The 19356-nt window shown below is 45.0% G+C and overlaps 7 protein-coding genes across 7 annotated transcripts; 3 read left to right on the forward strand and 4 right to left on the reverse strand.

Annotated features, from left to right (window-relative positions):
• Positions 1–7530: 7530 nt before the first annotated feature.
• On the reverse strand, positions 7531–9481 carry B0H64DRAFT_330067 (threonine ammonia-lyase precursor; the record flags this gene model as incomplete). Its single annotated transcript, XM_062800912.1, has 2 exons — positions 7531–9063; positions 9212–9481. 2 exons carry the CDS (start codon positions 9479–9481, stop codon positions 7531–7533), a joined length of 1803 nt encoding a protein of 600 aa, XP_062655328.1.
• Positions 9482–10039: 558 nt separating this feature from the next.
• On the forward strand, positions 10040–10940 carry B0H64DRAFT_468562 (altered inheritance of mitochondria protein 31, mitochondrial; the record flags this gene model as incomplete). The annotated part of the gene is made up of 2 exons (XM_062807760.1): positions 10040–10095; positions 10137–10940. 2 exons carry the CDS (start codon positions 10040–10042, stop codon positions 10792–10794), a joined length of 714 nt encoding a protein of 237 aa, XP_062655329.1. The 3' UTR covers positions 10795–10940.
• Positions 10941–11012: 72 nt separating this feature from the next.
• Positions 11013–13401, reverse strand: B0H64DRAFT_408188 (TLD-domain-containing protein). The gene is made up of 2 exons (XM_062804612.1): positions 12960–13401; positions 11013–12878 (listed from the first exon to the last, which is right to left on the reverse strand). Exons 1-2 carry the CDS (start codon positions 13023–13025, stop codon positions 11067–11069), a joined length of 1878 nt encoding a protein of 625 aa, XP_062655330.1. The 5' UTR covers positions 13026–13401; the 3' UTR covers positions 11013–11066.
• Positions 13402–13646: 245 nt separating this feature from the next.
• Positions 13647–14847, forward strand: B0H64DRAFT_408192 (uncharacterized protein). Its single transcript, XM_062804613.1, has 3 exons — positions 13647–14098; positions 14202–14257; positions 14340–14847. Exons 1-3 carry the CDS (start codon positions 13972–13974, stop codon positions 14505–14507), a joined length of 351 nt encoding a protein of 116 aa, XP_062655331.1. The 5' UTR covers positions 13647–13971; the 3' UTR covers positions 14508–14847.
• Positions 14848–15213: 366 nt separating this feature from the next.
• Positions 15214–16359, forward strand: B0H64DRAFT_329825 (nucleoside phosphorylase domain-containing protein; the record flags this gene model as incomplete). The annotated part of the gene is made up of 1 exon (XM_062800896.1): positions 15214–16359. The coding sequence occupies one exon, from the start codon at positions 15214–15216 to the stop codon at positions 16357–16359; it is 1146 nt and encodes a 381-aa protein (XP_062655332.1).
• B0H64DRAFT_241294 (uncharacterized protein) lies at positions 16201–17187 on the reverse strand. The gene has a single exon (XM_062799841.1). It carries the CDS (start codon positions 16968–16970, stop codon positions 16371–16373), a length of 600 nt encoding a protein of 199 aa, XP_062655333.1. The 5' UTR covers positions 16971–17187; the 3' UTR covers positions 16201–16370.
• Positions 17188–18654: 1467 nt separating this feature from the next.
• Positions 18655–18871, reverse strand: B0H64DRAFT_445847 (uncharacterized protein; the record flags this gene model as incomplete). Its single annotated transcript, XM_062806876.1, has 2 exons — positions 18655–18749; positions 18811–18871. The coding sequence occupies 2 exons, from the start codon at positions 18869–18871 to the stop codon at positions 18655–18657; spliced, it is 156 nt and encodes a 51-aa protein (XP_062655334.1).
• Between the last annotated feature and the right edge of the window lie 485 nt (positions 18872–19356).

Consider the following 19356-nt stretch of genomic DNA (forward strand, 5'->3'; position numbering starts at 1 on the left):
TATAGGTTACCTACTTTCTAATACTCTACTATAATAGTTTATATACCCTATATATAGTTAATAGTATTATCTTACTCTTCCTTTATTATATTATTATAGTAAGTAACCTTACCTTATAATATTAAGAGTTTAAGCCTTTATGAATCTATTAGATTATAGAATAGATCTATTTCTTAATTTCTTTTACCCTCTATATCTTATATTAGATAGTAGAGGATTATATCTTTTATAACTATATTATAACCTTATAGTTACCTCTCTATAAATTCCTTAAAAGGTATTTCCTACTAGTTATATAACTCTCTAGACTTTTAATCTAGTAAATATACCAACTATATTATTAATATCTTTTTAGTTCTACTATAGAAAGTTACTACTATCTAGTTATCCCTTCTTTTAAACTTCTAGCTCTCTTTAATATACTCTTTACTAATATATATTAATACCTTTCCTTTACCTATACTTATTACTATCTAGTATCTATAACCCATCGGATAGTATAGACCTCTATTTAACCCTATCCTAAGCTCCTAGATTACTAGGATATTATAGTATTTCTCCTACTCTACTATATCTTTTATCCTCTTATATAATTTTACAATATTCTAATAGAAAATCCTCTACTCTTTTATTAGAAGGTAGCAGTATCTATAGCTATTAAACTAGTTAAATTTCTATTATCTATAGCAGGTCTATAAACCTCTAAAGTCCTATTAAATATTGCTACTACTGAGAAGCCTCTATATTAGGGTCTCTACTTTAGGGGGTATCTAAAAGGTCTCCCTTAGATACTTAATATAGTACCTCTCCTATTCCAGCTACTTCTCTTCGGCCAGACCTCTATAAACCCTCTATAGCCTAACTCCTAGCTAGATCCTTTATTTTATAGCGGTATAGCTATAGCTACTACTAGAGGGGGGGGGGCTTTAACTTTAATATCTTACTTTATTGCCTCTCTAGTCTTCTCCCTCTATATAGCTATAAAGGACTAGGGCCTTTTATAGTAGGCTTTAGAGGCCCTTTTCTACTATCTAAATATTTATAGATAATCCTTTAAAAAGATAAAGTAGCCTCTCTCTTAATCTTTATAGGGTTTATAATAGATAAGACCTAGGTTTATATTTATTAGATATATATCCTTCTTAAATCTTAGCCTTTTATATCTATTACCGCTATATCTTCTATAAATCTTTCTATTTTTATAGATTTCTATAAAGTAGTTGAATTAATAGTAGGTAAAATATTATAGTATATTTACTATAGGTTTATAGAGCTTATAGTAGTATATTCCCCCCTTTTAAAAGAGAGGTCTATTAGTAAAGTAGTTTATATAATCTAGTAAAAGAACTTTAAATAATAGTTTTCTAGACTAGATATTCTCTATTTACCTCCTTCTATAGGGTTTAGCCTTTATAGTCTTTATATCTATATTTATAGCAGATAGCTAGTTCTTTAGTATCTCTATATCAGTTCTATCGATACTTACCTATAGGATCCCCTATATAATAATTAAGATTATACTAAAGGTAATTATTATCTCTAGCCTAAATACTTTTATAGCCTATCCTTAGTTTTCTATATATTAGTCCTACTCTCTCTCTTTAAATATAACTATAATATCGCTACTAGGAAGCCTCTATATAGCCTTTATACTAGTCCTAGCTATAGCTATATTAATTATTTAAACTATCTCTTTAACTGTTTATTTATCGAGGTTAATAGAGATATTCTAGATATAAACTATAATCTACTTTATAAACCTTACTAATATATATTTCTAAACTATCGGTAATCCTATAGCTAGCTAACCGCTATAACCTATATTAATAACACTATAGCTATCTATAATATCTATATAGAACTACCGGGCCTAAAGCCCTACCCTAACTCTTCCCTTCTCCGAAATATCCTAGAATATCTATTTAACCTCTTTAAAATTATTCTTTATTATATATATTAGCTTAGTACCAGAGATCTTTAACAATCTAACAGTAACTACTATTATAAAAATCTTATAAACCTATTTATTTTAATCCTTAATAACCTCTATAAAGTTATTTATTTTTATTACTTTAACTATAAATTATCTAACCTTCTCTTTATAGATATCTTCTCCCGCCTATATCTGAATTATAGCGGTATTATCGTTGTTATACGGTACAGTTAGCGGCTTATCGCTGAGGTTAGCGAGGGTATAGTAGCGGCTCGATATAAACCTACCTATACCTCTATTAACCACTATCGGTTCCGCTGCAATGCCGCTGTATGCACCATTATACAGCATCGTTCCTAGGGGTAATTAGCTCTTGCGAAAACGATTCTATCGTCGGTTTACGTTTTTGCGGCTTGTACGGCTCTGTACTGGTGTTTTAGTCATATAGAGGCGCTTTTTCCGTATTTAGAATCTTATAGAAGATTAAGAAGTAACTATATATTATTAAAGGACTATTTAATATTAGAGATATAGGGCTAAAGAAAGATATAATTTTCGGATATCTGTAATATAAGGATTATAACCTAGATATTAGTTAGAAGGGAGATAGCTATCTATTACTATAGGAATAGCGGGAATATCTAACTAATGTAATAGGAGAATATATAGAATAGGAGCCATAGATAAATAGTAGGTTAGAGCAGACCCCCTCTCCAGGCCTATTATAGGAAGCAGCTAGTATAGAAGAATATACTCTAAAATCTAGAAGATATAATATATAATAAAGAGAGTAGATATAGAAGGAATAACCTATTACTATCGTTTCAGTTAATAAATATAGAATATTCAAATATAAATAATAGGTTAATTAGCTTAAAATAGTAAATATTAAGCTAATAGTAAAAGAAGTTAGGGAACTTAAAGTAGTAAATATTAAACCTAGAAATAATAAGTTTATATATTATAAAGATATAGTAAACAGTATAAAGATAGGGCAGATCCTAGATAACTATAAGGGGTATCTGGTATTTACAGTAAAACATCTTATAGGGCTACCAGACTATAGACCTTAGGATTATGAAATTAAATTTAAGGAAGGGGCCTAATTAAAGTTTTTTAAGGTATATTATACCAATAAGAAGTAAGATATAGAGTTAAGGAGCTATCTTAAAAAGAACTTCGAGATAGAATATATTAGATTATTAATATCTCTAGCAGGCTACCTAATCCTCTTTATTTTAAAAAAGAATAGAAAGCTTAGAATATATATAGATTACCGATAGTTAAACAACGAAATGGTAAAGAACCAATACCTACTGCCTCTAATTTCAAGGCTTTGAGATTAGCTATTAGAAGTATAATACTTTATATAATTTAACCTTCTAACAATATATACCTATATCTATATTAAAGGAGATAAATACAAGATAGCTTTTCGGATATTCTATAGATACTATAAATACCTTATTATACTATTTAGGTTAACTAATATACCAGTAACGTTTTAAACTGCTATTAATTTTATATAATCTAATATTATCTCGATAAACTTATAATCTATTACTTAAATAATATTCTTATCTACTCTAAAATATTTGAAGAATATAAGAAATATATATAATAGATACTAAATATACTATATAAATATAAGTTATTAGTTAATAAGGATAAAAGTAAGTTTTATATTAAGAAGATAGTATTTCTAGGTTATAAAGTCTCTCTAGGATAGGTTAAAATCGAACCTGAGAAACTAGAAGCTATTAAAATATAGCCGATACCAATAAACGCTATAGAGGTTAGAGGATTTATTAGATTCGCTAACTTTATTAAAGTATCTATTAAGAATTTTAATAACTTTGTAAAACTTTATATAAAGTTACTAAAAAGGATACTATATTCCAGTAAAAGCAGAAGTATAAGTAGACTTTCTAACAGATCTGTGATACGATTATCACTGACCCAGTACTTATACTCTCTAATCTAAATATACCTTTTAAAGTCGAGGCTAATACTTCGGACTTTGCGATTAGAGGATAGCTTGGTTAGAAGGATAATAACGGTATGCTTCATTCAGTTATATTCTTCTCTAAGAAATTTAAAGGATTAAAGCTTAACTACCTAATCTATAATAAGGAGCTTCTTATAATTATCAAAGTATTTTAGAAATAGAGACTATATCTTAGTAGTATAATATATATAAAGTCTAGGTATATATAGATTATAAGAATTTATAATACTTTATTACTATTAAGGTATTAAATAGATAATAGATTTAATAGATAGAATTTCTATCTGAATTTAACTTTATAATCTACTATAAAAAAGCTTTAGAGAATATATAAGCAGATACCTTAAATAGGAGAGTAGATTACTATAATAATATATCTAAAGTTTTACTACTATTACTATATTAATAGATAGATAGATCTCTATAATATATTTTCTAACTCAAGACTATAAGATTATATTACTTTAGTAATAGTTAGAAGATTCTAGAGATAGGCCTCTATAACTGTTTATAGAATATTATATACCTTTTAAGGAATAATAACTGGAACGAGACTTCTAAGAGATTATTACAGATAATAAATATAATATATAGTAAGAAGAGCTAGAATCTAAGATTATAGCGTTACAATTTAAAGAAATAAGGCTCTAATACTATAATAAGGCCTATATTAGATTTGGTAACTAAAAGGAATTTATTTAAAAAAAGTCTATAAGTTAAGATTCGGAGGATATATAGGAATTAGTAAGATAATTACGAAAGTTAAGTAGAATTATAACTTTCTAAGAATTAAATAGATAGTAAAAGAGGTCCGGGCAGAATATAACCTCTCTAAGCGAAATAAACTAGAACGGTATAAGCTATATAGACTACTATAGCTATTACCAGTTATAGAATAACTATAGAGCTCACTCAGTAACAATAGACTTTATTACTAAACTATTAATATCTAAGGATTTAATAACGGGAGTAGAATATAACAGTATCTTATAATAGTAGATAGACTTACTAAGTAGAGTTACTTCCTCTTTTATAAAGAGATATAGTTAGTAGAATAACTTATAGATATAATCTATTATAATATTACCTCGGTTTTTATATAGCCGGAGGAATAGATTATAGATAGAGATATTAAATTTATATTAAACTTTTAGTAAGTTCTGATAATAAAACTAAATATAAAGAGTAAGCTTTTAACCGCTTATTATCCATAGATAGATAGATAGATAGAATAACTTAACTAGGTTATTAAATAATATCTATAGTTATATATTAACTTTTAATAAGATAATTGGATTAAGCTATTACTAATAGTATAACTTGCCTATAATACTACTATTATAGAGATTATTAGGGTTATATTATTTGTTATAAATTTCGGCTATAAAATAGATTTATAATAAGGTGTCTAAGGTGTCAATACCTAGAGTAATAGTTAAAGCTAATAAAATAAACTTACTATATATAATATTTAAGGAAGAATTTAAATTTATATAAATATAAATAAAGAAGTTCTACACTAGAAATAGGCTTAAGGAACCTTGTCTAGAAGAGGGGTGTAAAGTTTACCTTATTTCTTGAAATCTTTATATAAAGCGATTAAATAGAAAGTTTAACTTTTATAAAATCGGGCTATTTAAGATCGATAGGAAGATTTCGGAGAATAATTATATATTTATATTACCCTTAATAATATAATTATAGACTAATACTTTCTATATCTTACGTCTAGAACTAATATCTAAAGGTATATAACTTAATAAGGATATTAAAGTAGAAGATAAAGAGGAGGAATAGAATATTAAAGAAGTTCTAAACTTATATATTATAAAAGGATAGTTAGAGTATTTAGTTAAAAATGGCTAGACTTTAAACTAGAAGATGATTTATAGTAACTAGCTGTAAATCTTAACTATTTTAAGAAACTTTAAAAGTTCTACTAGAGGAACCTAGATTAATTAAAAGAGATATTAAAGATTAGTTAAACCTAGTAGGGAAGTTAATAAAGGAAGAACTAGGTAATATATTAAGAATCGGTAAGGGAAGAAGATATAGATTATAAACCTCTAGATCTAGAAAGAGTTAAGGAGTAACTAGTCGGGAACTAGGTCTATTATCGGCGGGATAGTAGCCTAGGCTATAGTCCTCTCTGCCTGTTATCTCCTCGCCTTCTCTATCTTCTATTATTCCAACTCTTCTAGCTCTTTAACCAAGATAACCCTATAAAAGATAATATAAATTATCTTCTCTAACTACTTTTACTTCTGCTAATATAGGTATTTAACCTTTATAGCTATTATAGCTAACTTATCCTCTACTTCTTCTATTTTAGTTTCTAAGTAATAAAAGTTAGATATAATCTTATATAAATATTTTATATTTATACCCTATATGTTATATAATAATTGATTATAGGTAATATATTTAAAATATCGGCTTAAATTAGAAGGGGAGGCTTTATAGGGGAGTTTATAGTCCTTATAGTAAGAGTAAGGATATTTTACTGAAGAATCGAATATTATTGCTAGGAGCTAATTATAATCAATAGTTTTAAAGTAGAGAGTAATAGATTTCGATATTATTTTTCTTATATAAGATAATATAATATTAGCCGATATATATAACAGAAAGAGGGAAAGGGCTATATACCTAGAGATAGGCTATTAATACTATTTAAGAATAGAAAGGTTAGTAAATCTTCTAGAATAGAAAATATAGAGAAGAAATATTATATATATTATAGGTATAGTTATATATAGATTACCTAGTAGAGTATATTAGCAGTACTCTAGGTTAATTAACAAGGAATAACCTCCTCTAATAGGAGCTAGATTATAAGCTCTAGCTATAATCTAGAAATAACTAATTAGGAGTAGATTATTAGATTAAGGAATAATCTAATAACCTAGAACAGGTTATAGGATTATAAGAATATTCTTCGATCTAGGTATAGAGGTACCTAAGGATATAGATAGTATATAGTTACTCGTTCTAGAGAGCTCTGGGAGTTCTCCAGTTAGCAATTATAACTATAGTTTGCTATAAGTTCGAGAGCCTACTATTAAGATAAGTCTTTATTATATACCCTTTAGCTATACCGAACCTAAATACCCTTAAGAGAATACCTTCAACCGATACTGAACCCTAATAGGACGGGTCTAGAGATAGGTTCGTTATAAGTTCTCTAAAGATTAGTTCTAGTTATTCTCTAGACCTAATATATAAGTCTAGACAAGAGGTTCTAGCTAGGAATTAAGTCTGGCTTTACTAGTGAATCGCCTTAGTTATATAGCTCCTATATATATATAACTATCCTCTTCAGCAGTTTCTCAGAGAGTTCAGTTCCTAGTTAGGAACCCCTATCTATACCTATAATATTTTACTAAATATACAGCTGACACTCTACCTACCCCCTCTGCTAACATATTCTTCAACGATCTGTGCAATTAGAGCGCTAGCTCTACTTCGTTAATATCTGTTTTCCCCCTAGACGAGATCTAAGCACAATGACAATACACTAATTCCTACACTGCGGAGAGAGGACTCATAGATCTTCTTGATACTCTATTCTATTTTACTTCCCCTCGAACTACGCCCGTAAGAAGGTTTTAAATACTGCAGAGTCCGTGCAGTCCTCCCACGGGTACCCAATCTCCTTCAAGAACTGCTGCAATTCGCATACCTCGTCGTCTGGACACAAGATGCCTGTCAGCACCTGGCCAATGTCCCCACCGTAGTTCCGGTACTGGAACAGGCTGATGTTGTATTTTGGTCGCAGGGTCTGCAGGAATCTCTCAAGGGCGCCGGGCCGCTCGGGGAAGCGGAACATGTAGAGCCGTTCGTTCGGAACGCTGGACTGGCCGCCCACCATGTACCGGAGATGGCTCTTCGCGAGCTCGTCCCCGGACAAGTCCGTCACGTCCATGGTTCCCGACTGCTTGATGCGGTTGATGATGCTCTGCAGTTCCTGGGCGCGCTGGCTCCCCGGCGCGGTGAGCGAGATACCAACCAGCACGTTGGCCTCGTTTTCGTTGGCGTACCGGTAGCTAAACTCAGTCACGGAATGGGGCATGACGGCGTTGATAAGCTCGGCGAACGCGCCGGGGCTCTCTGGGATCTTAGCTGCCAGGAGCGCCTCCCTCCCCTCGCCGTAAGTGGCACGGGCAGCGACAAAACCCAGACGATCGAAGTTCATGTTTGCGCCGGACGTGATGGCGACAACGGACCTTGACGGATCGCCAGACGGGTTGGCTGTTACCCACTTCTTCAGTCCCGCAATGGCCAACGCGCCGGCGGGCTCGACAACAGACCGAGTGTCCTCAAACATGTCCTTAATTGCCGCGCACGCCTCATCCGTCGTCACTCGAACCATCTCGTCTACCACTTCCTGGCAAATGCGGAAGGTCTCCTCGCCCACGGTCTTGACCGCCGCTCCATCTGCAAATAGACCGACGTCCTTCAGAAGGACGCGCTCACCCTTCGCGAGAGACTGGGTCATGGCGTCCGCATCGTAGGTCTCCACGCCGATGATCTTGACGTGCGGCGCAATGCGCTTCACATAGACACCGACACCGGCAATGAGGCCGCCGCCGCCCACACAGCAAAAGATAGCGCGGAGCTTCTGGAGGTTCGTCTGGGAGAGGATCTCCATGCCGATGGTACCTTGGCCGGCGATGACGTACGGGTCGTCAAAGGGCGGGATGTTGATCAGGCCGCCCTGCTTTTCCCGCCGGGCGCACTCCTCCTTGGCCTCGTCGAAGTCACCCCCGTGGAGCACAACATGACCCCCCATTCTCGAAACGTTGAGATGCTTGATGCTGGGCGTGCCCTTGGGCATCACGATGGTAGCGGGTATCTTCAGCTTCCTGGCAGAGTACGCCACCCCCTGGGCATGGTTGCCGGCGCTGCAGCACACCACCCCCTTCCACGACTCGGCGCGGTCCAGATGGGCCATCTTGTTGTAAGCGCCCCGCAGCTTGAAGCTGAACACGGGCTGCTCATCCTCACGCTTCAGCAGCACCTTACATTCTAGGCGGTTGCTAAGGTTGACCGCGTGGACCAGCGGGATTTCGTTGCATACCTCCCTGACCCGGGGGTATGAGGTGATGATGAGGCGCAAGTACTGGAACCCGTTTCAGTCACACGTCGAATGGAGAGCACCCTGGTATAGCCATGACGGCCTTGGTGGTTCGGTGGACTGGGCAATGGCGATGCGTGGCTGGCAGGCCTCGCGGTGGTGTGGGCGGCGGAGGAGGGTCTGAGTGACTCACATCGGGGTTGCCATTGGGCAAAAGAAACTCGTCGGGGACAATGTTCTTTATGTGCGAATTTCTGCTCTCGGATGAAGGCATTGGCTTTGCGCTATATTCGGTGAGCGAGAAACTGCTCAGGGAGGGTGTCCTGGCCAGGGGCCCATCGCTGTGAGAAGGTGTTTGTGTTGGGGTTTGCGTCGTCTGGGTAGTGCTACCGGTGCCATTGTCGGCTGCGATCTCTTCCACCACCCCGTTTGTGACGGGGACAGCGGTATCTGAAGAAGCCATGATCCGATCGCACCCTCAACTCTCTTGTCTTTCAAGGTTTTAATTGTTGGTGTTTTAGGAGAGAGTACAAGCTCCGTTTTCGGCAATCTTTCAAGTTGGGAGATAATTTTAGTGGGGACTGTGCATCATTTCCTTGGCTATTCGCCTTGGCCTGCCTTTTCTCCCTTGGGTCGCGGGGAATGTTGGCGGGGCACATGATGGTGCTCTTAATCGCTGGATGGATGTATACGGCATTGGCGCGCCTGGGACAGGTCTATCTCGGTACAATATAGTTTGGATTTGTGCTGGTTTAGGAATATATGGAGGTGGGCTACTCCATGCATTCATTTCTCAACAATTGTCGTCTGATGGTGCACTTTCTAGGTTCTTCGTGGGTTTCTGAGAGCGGGCAGTGGTTTGGGAAGTGGCCTGTGCGTTCCCTTCGCCCCCACAATCGCAGGTGAGCCGGGAGCCGTGGAAATCCGGGCTTGCTGAATTGATCAAGGTCGCGAATTCCACGACCATCCCATCCCACACACTACCATCCGATAGGATACCGAGACCCGGCGAAGTTCCAACATGTCCGACCGACCGATATCCGGGCGGCCGCTGCCGTCTTCCTTTGACGGCAATGAGTAAGCCAGCTAGCACGCTCTCCTTCCTGTTCGGCCGCGAGTATACAAGGGCTCACATGGGGCTCGCGCAGGGATTTCTACAACGAATCTTCGTCTCAGAAGGTGTTCCGGAAGCTCAAGGAGGAGCCATTGGTTCCGATCGGTTGCATACTCACCATCGCCGCGTTCACGAATGCCTGGCGAGCGATGCGCCGCGGTGACCACCACAAAGTTCAGCGCATGTTCCGAGCCCGTGTCGCGGCGCAGGGTTTCACGGTGCTGGCCATGGTCGGCGGCGGCATGTACTACGCCGAGGACCGCAGCAAGCGGAAGGAGCTCTTGAAACTGGAGCAGCAGCAGGCGGCCGAGGAGAAGCGTCAAAAATGGATCAAAGAGCTGGAGGCACGCGATGAGGAAGAGAAGGCGCTCCAGGAGATGATGGACAAGAAACGGAAGCGGGCCTCAGAACGCACGGCGCGCACCGAAACTGGGTCCGAGGGGATCGCGGCACAAGCGAGAGCCGCTTTCAAGGAGAAGGCTGGCAAGGGCGAGAAAGCGGGCACAGAGAAGACCGAAGCCCCTGGCCAACCAGCCGATAGCGAGAAGAAGTCTGGTAGTTCTGGGTTCCTCGGGGGTTGGTTCGGTGGTTCAAGCAAGACGCCGGAAGCTCCAGCCAAGGACACAAAAGACCAGAAGCCCAACTCCTCGAGCTCGAGCTGATCGGATACAGGCCGAGACATCACGACCCTTCGGCGTGTAAGTGTACGCCGCAGTGTGCATAAAATGTGTAATATATCAAACAAATTCGGCGTTCGGGTCTACGGAATCACAGCTTCTTAGTTCGCTTTTCCGCCCTTTCGAGAAGGGTAACGAAGGTAGTATATCAGTTGTTTCCGCCTGGAAAGTGCACATCAAATATAATACTACAACGAACCGATCCCTTGGACGCTCTCGGACCCCGACGTACTTGCCACCGCGCATGATTGCTCCATTTAGGCCATGCTGCCCCCGCTCCTATTTGCCCCGACCAGCCCAGCCATCTCCAATAAGGCCCGATCAGCCTCGATGTCACCGGTGCCGAGATTAATCTTCCTCCTCGCCTCCGCTTCCCTGGCCTCCCACGCCCAACGCTCGGCCTGGTGCTTGGCCTCTTCGTCTCCGCCGCAGCCCCATACTTCAATGCTCGAGATCTCGAAGCGCTCTTGGAAATCGAACTTCCTCGCCACACTCGTCTGGAACGCCCCACCTTGCGATGTGTAGTTGTGTGTGAAACATCCGAACTCAAAGCTATCCTCAAGCGCGAGCGAGACTGGTCCCAGTGACATAATGTTGGAACGACGGTATGCCTGGGTGGGTTGTGGCGGCGGACAGCCGAATGATATCCCGCCCAATGGCGCGGAGCCTGATGGTTTTGTGAATGATGCGTAGTCCTTGTTCATCGTGGACGCGCGGAATACGTCATGGACCGGCTCAAGTTGAAACATAATGCTATCTTCGCTGCCGAAGCACTCTCGATGTGTATGTTTCCAGGTCTGGTCCAAGTACACTCCAAACGTCAACCTCTGGTGTTTACCTCCAGACTTGTTTCCGGGCGGAAAACGTTGTGAGGGCAGGGTCGAAAGGAACGCTGAAGCAGGCCCCGAGTGTTCATGGAGCGCCTCGTCCGGAAGGCGGGTCCCGCTCACGAGCAGGATGGTTGGCGCTCTCCAGTTAAAGACCTTCGATTCGAAACTCCCCATGCTAAAACCGTCTTCATCGCCAGAGTACAAGAGACGGAGCCTGCGAAATAGCGACGAGCCTGGGATAAAAAAGGAGATCTGAGATAGAACGTTCAGGTTCATGATTGACCCGGTGTTTTCCAGTAATGGTTGGACCGGCTCCTGTGGTGGGTTGGCGGGCTGGTCCTGGCCGCCGACACGACGGTGGAAGTCCAGGTTCTTGGAAAACAAGAAGTGCTCGAATAGGGCATTGAGACCGTCGAATATAAACGGCATAGATGCTGGAACGATTGTGTTGAAACGTAGAAACTTGATGCCGGGCACCTGCTCACTGTTGCCAAAGGCCGCAAACACGCAGCCTGCTGTTTTTCGTAGGTTTTCCAGTTCGTCACCGGATAGCCGAGTCGAGTACGACGATAGACTCTCCTGTGGGCCTAGAGGTGCTACTAAGAGGAGAAGCATGATAAGTTTTCGAAAGTTATCCGCCGGTATCATGGCGCCGTGGGTGACAGGAAGCCCCCCTTGCTTTAACGCGCTGATGTAGTCCAACGAGTCGAACGCCGCAAGGACCAACTCATCATCGTCGTCGAGCCCCGGGTCCTCATCATCCCCAGGCTCATCAATGGCAAAACCCGAGGGCGATGCCGCAATAGGAGCTCCGTTCCCATGCCGACTAGTTCCGGACCGATCAGTCTCCACGCTTGACTTGGCGCGTTCATCCGGTTGCGACTCGGAGAGCTTGCGGTCATAGACTGCCAGGCTTCTGAATAGCAGTTTCCTCCGGTTTGCAGCACCGTTGGTTAGGACCCTCCGATATCTCTCTGTTAGAATCGTGACGACCATAACCATCTGTTCCAGGCCCAGGACAGCAGGGGCTTCCTGGAGGAAGGGGAACGCGCCGAGGTAGGACACCATCTGAAAAAGCACAGGGATCACGTCGAGGGCATCGGGAACCTCGAGATATCGTGCGATGGTGCCCTCTTTTAGGTAGCGGACCTCGTGTTCACGGTCGGCGAGGCTGTTGAAGACATCCTTGAGAGAATACAGCTCAAGAGGGGTAAAACACTTTTCCGCAAACTTGTTGGCCTAGACAGAGATGACATAACGGTGAGACCCTAGTTGGCGGTCGCGAGAACAAGTAGCGCGGATTGCAAATGGAGCGCTCACCAGTTCCTTTGTTAGCTCGTCGTGGGAGCGAGGAGCGGAATCCTCATTCGATAGCGCTTGCCCCATGGTGGATATGAGGACCGGCCTGGAGGCATTGAGCGTGGGACAGGGCACAATTCGTTCACTTTGAGCGTAGCCGGCTGGACTAGATCATTTCTGTGGTGTTGCGAGTTTTAATCATGGGAGAAAAAGCTCAACGTCAGTGAGCATGTTTGGGAATGCAGGCACAACAGAAGGTGGAAGAGGACCAGGTTGGTTCCAGCTCTGCGCTTGGTTGCGGCAGAGGCGGCCCCACCCAACACAATCCAGAGCCAGAACCACCACAGCTAGTAGGTATTTATTTGGATGCGGTCACTCTGGACATGCAATATCCTGGCATCCACGAACAAAGTAGACCTACACAGTAACTAGAGCACAAGTATATATATGGTCTCGGCCGGCCGTTCTGCCAGGCTGGCCGTCGAAATTAATGCGCTACCGGTGGTTTCTGAAGAATGAAGAAAACGACAGGCGCGCGCAAGACATGTTTCCACAGGGCGGGCCAGCGACCTGCAAGTAAAAAGCCGTTCCGTGCCGCATCCGTCAACCTGGCGAGCCTGACGTATCATCACGGCTCGGCTGGCAACGAGGTGTGGAGGGTTCCTTCTGGGTGTAAGTGGAATGCGGGGCAAGTTGCAAGGGTCCCAGCCATCATCTCAGCCCAAGCTGCGTCACTGTTGCCGGGCCATGGTTGCCGTGTGCGTCGAAGGGTGGGGTGATCCAACCTATCGCCTGTTACCGCCCTTTACACTAGGGAGCTTGCAGATGCATCATGTCGAACAAGGAGGAGGTGCTGCCCGGTCGACAAGTACCTTACTTCCTGCCCAAATACAAAGAAGCCTTGATACCCGCCCCGCTCGCCTCCTCTCTTTCCGCCCGGCTTCACGACTTCGCTCGCATTTCACCATCCCCCAATACCCCGCTATTGCCCAGCCGACAATCCATACCAGAGACTTGAAGCATTAATTGCATCATGGCGGACGAAACCATTAAGCCCGTCGACGAGACCCCTATCTCACCCAGCCGACCCAACCCGGCGCGGAAGAACTCACTCGAGTTCCACTTGAGCCACCGACCGGATCGTCAGGAGCTTGTTAAGAGTATGTAGCATGTCGTCATTGCCATCGTCTAGTTATCGACATTGGGTGCTGTTATCGACATTGGGTGCGCGAGGCTGACCCTGCGACCCTCCGCGCCACACAGAGAACATCCTCCCTGCGTCAACAGCCGCCCCAGGCCTCCAGGCGCACCAGAAAGATGTGAGTAACAGGCTCGAACTCGCCACCCCTTCTTGTCAGCGCTGTAGGCCAGATTCCACTGACCCGGTTGTGGTACGCGCAGCTTGAGAGGCACATGCGGGCCGACTCGCTGAACGAGAAGATTGCTCATCGGCCCTCCCCGGAGGCGCTGCTGAAAGACGGCGTTCTTCATGACGACCCACGCTCGCCGGATGATAAATATGCCGAGGCAATCGAGGAGGAATACGCCAAGCGGGAAGGCGGCGCTTAAGAAGCATACCGTCGCACAGGGGATGTTGTTTTTCGGAAGGTTTCCCGAATGAAGTACACATGGGACTTTTGGGTTTAGGTTCCCTGATATCGTACCAGTACCTGCTCAGCTACCGAGATCGCACGCTTCTAAATGCGTTGGTTACCAGGACATCCTCCATCTATAACACGATAAGACGTTTCCCTTCAAGCCTCATGATGCTCAATGCAGACCACAAAAAGGGCCTTGTATGTACACAACCCCAAAAGGCATGTGGCTGATTGGCTGTCGCTACAAACCAGTCAGCGACTCGTGCATGGGGACGCAATATCTTCATAGACAGATTACCATTAGCAGCTATCTGTGGATTTTCTCACCCATCTCCCACGCCTCGCGCGAGCAGGGGTTAGCGAGCGGCTGAGACAAGCGCTAACTAATGCAATGCGAGCGCAAAGACTCCAAATTGCAGCCCCCCGTTGGACTCTTGGGCGCTAAGGTGAGCGTCGGACTGGGATACGAAAAGAACACTCACTCTTAGCCGCACGACGCTGGCGCTTATGGTTCACACAGGAGACCTACATAAACAAGGCTCATCATCGAGTAGGTATGGTGGTTCTTGCCAGCTTACCCTTCGAACCTTTTCCGCCGTGACTTCGACTCCTTTTCTCACAGAAAGCTCTCTATCAATCTAACCGCCGCCACCGCCGCACCTCCCTCATATCTCATCATGCCGGAACGAAACGACTACACCGTCGGCTGGGTGAGCGCCTTGCCTATCGAGCGGGCTGCTGCCCATGTCGTGCTCGACAAGGTACACGACCGGCTTGACTACAACCCCCACCGGAGAGACAGCAATACATACCTTTTGGGGGAGATTGGGGACCACAACGTTGTCATCTGTATCCTACCCAAAGGCGAATACGGAATATCCACTGCGACTGCTGCTGCGACGAACATGTTGAACACGTTCCCGAGTATCAGATTTGGTCTGATGGTTGGCATTGGCGGCGGTGCTCCGAGTCGCGAGAACGACATTCGTCTGGGGGACATCGTTGTGAGCCGCCAGGATGGCAACGGCACCGGTGTGTTTCAGTTCGATTATGGGACGACTATCCAGGGCCAAGAATTTCTTACGACTGGGTATCTAAACCCACCTCCCCAAATCCTGGAAGCGGCCGTGGCGGATATGGAGGCCGAGCATCTGGTCAACGGTCACAGTGTCGACGATGACATAACCGGGATAATCAAGGGAAAACCACAGCTGGAAAGGCTCTTTCGGCGGCCAGGCCAAGACCTGCTCTTCAAGAGCCACGTCGTCCACCCAACGAAGGACGACGTGAACTGCGCCGAGCACTGCGCCGCCGACAAGTCAAATCTTGTCGACCGACGCCTGCGGGCCCAGGACGAGAGCAGCCCGGCGATCCACTACGGTCTCATCGCATCGTCCAACCAGCTGATGAAGGATGCCCTTGTCCGCGACCGATTCTCGAAAGAAAAGGGGGTTCTCTGCTTTGAGATGGAAGCCGCTGGCCTGATGAACATATTTGACTGCCTCGTCATCCGTGGCATATGTGACTATTCTGACTCTCACAAGAACAAAGTATGGCAGCCCTACGCCGCTTTGGCTGCGGCTGTATATGCGAAGGACCTCCTCCTGCGCGTTTCGCCTCTCGGGGTCGAGGCTCAGGATGGGTTTATCGACCGGTTTTTAGCTGGTCAGTGGCTTTCCGTTGAGGCAGTAACTAAAAGATGGAGAGAGATGAATGCTAACAATTATTGTTCCATTTGCTCACTTCAGTCGGCGATGACGGCGCTGTGGTCAAAACGGCCGCCCAGGCCCAAGCCGACAATGAAACCAACCGCGAACTCCTAGATTGGGTAACTTCATTTTACCATCGCCCTCAGCATCACGCCTATCTTCAGCGGCAATAGCCGGGCAGCCTCTGGCCAAAAGAAAGCCGAACTCGAAAGGAAAGCAAGAAACGAAAGAGGGAAAAAGAACAGTAATGGAGTAAATGCGGTTTCTTTCGGCTTTATGGTGGCTTTCGTTTTGTTCTCACAGTCGAGGACTCGAAGTTTCCATGGTCGATATATGAGCATGGAGTTCGGCTTTTTTGTCCACGAGGTGCCGGTACTTGCCGGTCGCTCCTCGAGCCTCCAGGTTTCAGACACAGAGAGACGGTAGCAGGCAGACCCTGTTCTGTCCCGGCATACCCGGCGCCAGAAAGACGATCTTGATTCTCTTCGCCGCTGGCAGACAAGTGAACAATGTCCTGGGAAAGGTTCCAAGACGATAGCAGTGTAGGAGCTATGCCACGGTTGGGGGGCATGGGAGGATGGTTGAGATATGGCTTCAAACTGAAGAAGTCGACGTCTCCGTGTGAGACTGTCAGGGGCGGCGGCTTTATCCTGCGGTGGTGGAGGGCACCAAGGGGTTGTCAAACTAGTGCTAATCAGTGGTGTGGACTGCGCAGTCGGCTCCATAGATGCACATGGGCACGCGGCACTATCACACGGAGCTTTCGCTAGACACGCAAACACTATGATGAGGCTAATTTGAGACGGGCCCGAACGATTTCCAAAGGGTGGTGAGGGGGGATCTCTATCAATACACACGATCACGCAGGGCAACCAACGGGTGGTAGCAGTGCTGCCTTCGGGCGCCGTACTCGCCAATCTTCTTTTCGTTTTGACACCAAGAAAGTTCGCGTGAACCTGAGGGATCCGTGGAAAATGGCACCGCTACTGACAGCTGCGGTGGAAGGCCACACACTGCCGTGGTCAGGTTGCTGTTGGAGGCTGAGGGTATCATCGCCGACCTGAAGGACAACTGTCATACGCCGCCGGGGGCAGGGTACGAAGATATCGTCAAGCTCCTCCTCGCATGGACAAATGTCGACGCCGCACGCACCCATGCCATGCAACAGAAAGCTCTTTCACACACGGCTCGGGGCGGCCTTGACTCTCTCGTTCGGCTGCTCTTTGCCGCTGTCAGGGTCGACCCGTACCCGCATGACTCCCCTTGGTGGGCGAGACTGTTTCTAAACACGACCTATATGTATTCCAACACCGCCTTGGAGTTGCTGAGCCAGGTTGGCAGCACCGAAACCATCCTATGGCGAGTGTACTCGGCGGCAGCGATGATATTCAGACTTGGGGCTGGTAACGGTATTGTCGGCGAGGCGTTGCGCTCGATCGCTGGAGAATGCTTCAGAAGAAACACGGATTCTTGCATCAAGCCCCCGGGTCGGGGTTGTGGGCCGTCAGGGATTGGTCGGAAGCTAGGAGCGATGGATTTACAACTGTAGTCATGTTGCTCGAGTCGGTTAGCGAAGAGCATGAGTGCCGCATGATGCCTAGGTGGTGCGCACGACCGGGGGCTCGAAGCGGCACGACGTCGACCTGGACTGGGATGATAAGGATAAAGCCCGACTCCCCTTGACCCGCCTCCTTCACGAATGGTGATGGCTCCCATTTTATTGGCGGTAATCGACATGGAACGAGAAACGACTGGTGTACGAGCGAAGGCGAGAACTCGACGTGCTCGGGTTTCTGGATGATGGTGGCTTCGAGCCACCAACTGTCGGTATTCAGGCGGGGTCGTTCTTGCTTACCCCTCTTGCGAATTGGTCGTCTCCTGTTGACAACCCCTCACCTCCCCTCCTCCAGACGAAGTACACTCCCGTCCTCCAATCAACCAGGGCGGGGATATCCTCCGACATTGCACTGCACCAGACATGCATGGAATGCATGAACCACCGCGATTGTAACAGTGGGGTTCGATCTACCAATCTTGAATATCCGACGCGGTGGGACGGACTTCACGACATGCCACGAGGTTATCTCACTGTTGTTGTCAACCAGTATTGTTATTGACGCCTTTTGATGGGGGCATGTGTTAGGCCACGCGCATACTACAACTAAGAAAATGTATCCGAATACTGCCGTTGAACCCCAAACTAACCCCAAAACACAAATATCCCAACCGCCGACCACTTTTACCCATTGCTGGGGGCGTGCCTGCTCCATGGAACAAGCCCGCTGGTGATCCCGTGTACCCGTAAATGCTTAACAGACAGCCAAACCAACTCCAGAGATAGGAAAATGCCGAATGAAGTACAGCGCGCCGCTCATGTTGCAGGCGAGACAGCCCAGCCAGACCCGGGGTCTACTTCTGGGTGCTGGGGGGGTTGTGCTGGATAAGCACAGTGCCGGCGCCGCCGCGGGAGCTCGGGACAGTCTTGACGGATTTGTAGAAGTTGTCTGTGGACTTGTTAGTTGCATAGCAAAAAGAGGGCGGTATTCGGGGAGCGGAGGTGCTCACCTGCGGCGCCGGAGCGGTATTTGGTCTCGGTGACGGTCCGGGGGCTGGCCGGATAGTCCATTGTGGAAGTCCTCGAGCCGTACGACGAAGATGTGGTTATCTTGGGGGCCAAGCGGGTTGAGGAGCGGCTAGAAACGCCACTGGAGGTAAACGACGAAGGCATTTCCCGTTTGGGTAAAGAAGTGACTTGTGTCAAGTGATGGACGATGGTGCAGGTGGTGGTTGGTTTACTGCGGAGACGATGTTGTGATGGCGGATGCGGAAAGAGGACAACATTGCGAGAACACAGAGAGAAGAGATCATGATATAAATACTACTTTGAGACTATGCTAGTGTGTGTACAATGCTTGATGAACTTGGGGCGCGCATCATCAAGAGATTGTTGGGGCGAGCAGGGGCGATGCTCGGTGGTTCCTTAGGCACACACCAAGGCTGCTGGTGCCTTGTACCTTTCGTCGCCAATCTGGCTCGGGAACGTCAAAGTGGAGAGATAGAATGACTCAATATCCTAGGTGAGCAGTCTCGAACTTCCAAGGGGCACCATTT

Source organism: Chaetomium fimeti (genome assembly GCF_033439085.1).
Source record: "Chaetomium fimeti strain CBS 168.71 chromosome Unknown B0H64scaffold_8, whole genome shotgun sequence".
In the NCBI taxonomy this organism is placed as follows: Eukaryota; Fungi; Ascomycota; class Sordariomycetes; order Sordariales; family Chaetomiaceae; genus Chaetomium; species Chaetomium fimeti.

Bases quoted from the DNA above. Each gene is read 5' to 3' on its own strand.
- B0H64DRAFT_408192 (XM_062804613.1), top strand. From the start codon at position 13,972: ATGGCGGACGAAACCATTAAGCCCGTCGACGAGACCCCTATCTCACCC. The intron at 14,099-14,201 runs GTATGTAGCATG...CGCGCCACACAG, and splicing joins TCGTCAGGAGCTTGTTAAGA to AGAACATCCTCCCTGCGTCA. The intron at 14,258-14,339 runs GTGAGTAACAGG...TGGTACGCGCAG, and splicing joins TCCAGGCGCACCAGAAAGAT to CTTGAGAGGCACATGCGGGC.
- B0H64DRAFT_241294 (XM_062799841.1), bottom strand. From the start codon at position 16,970: ATGGAGCCGACTGCGCAGTCCACACCACTGATTAGCACTAGTTTGACA.
- B0H64DRAFT_408188 (XM_062804612.1), bottom strand. From the start codon at position 13,025: ATGGGGCAAGCGCTATCGAATGAGGATTCCGCTCCTCGCTCCCACGAC. The intron at 12,879-12,959 runs GTGAGCGCTCCA...ATCTCTGTCTAG, and splicing joins ACGAGCTAACAAAGGAACTG to GCCAACAAGTTTGCGGAAAA.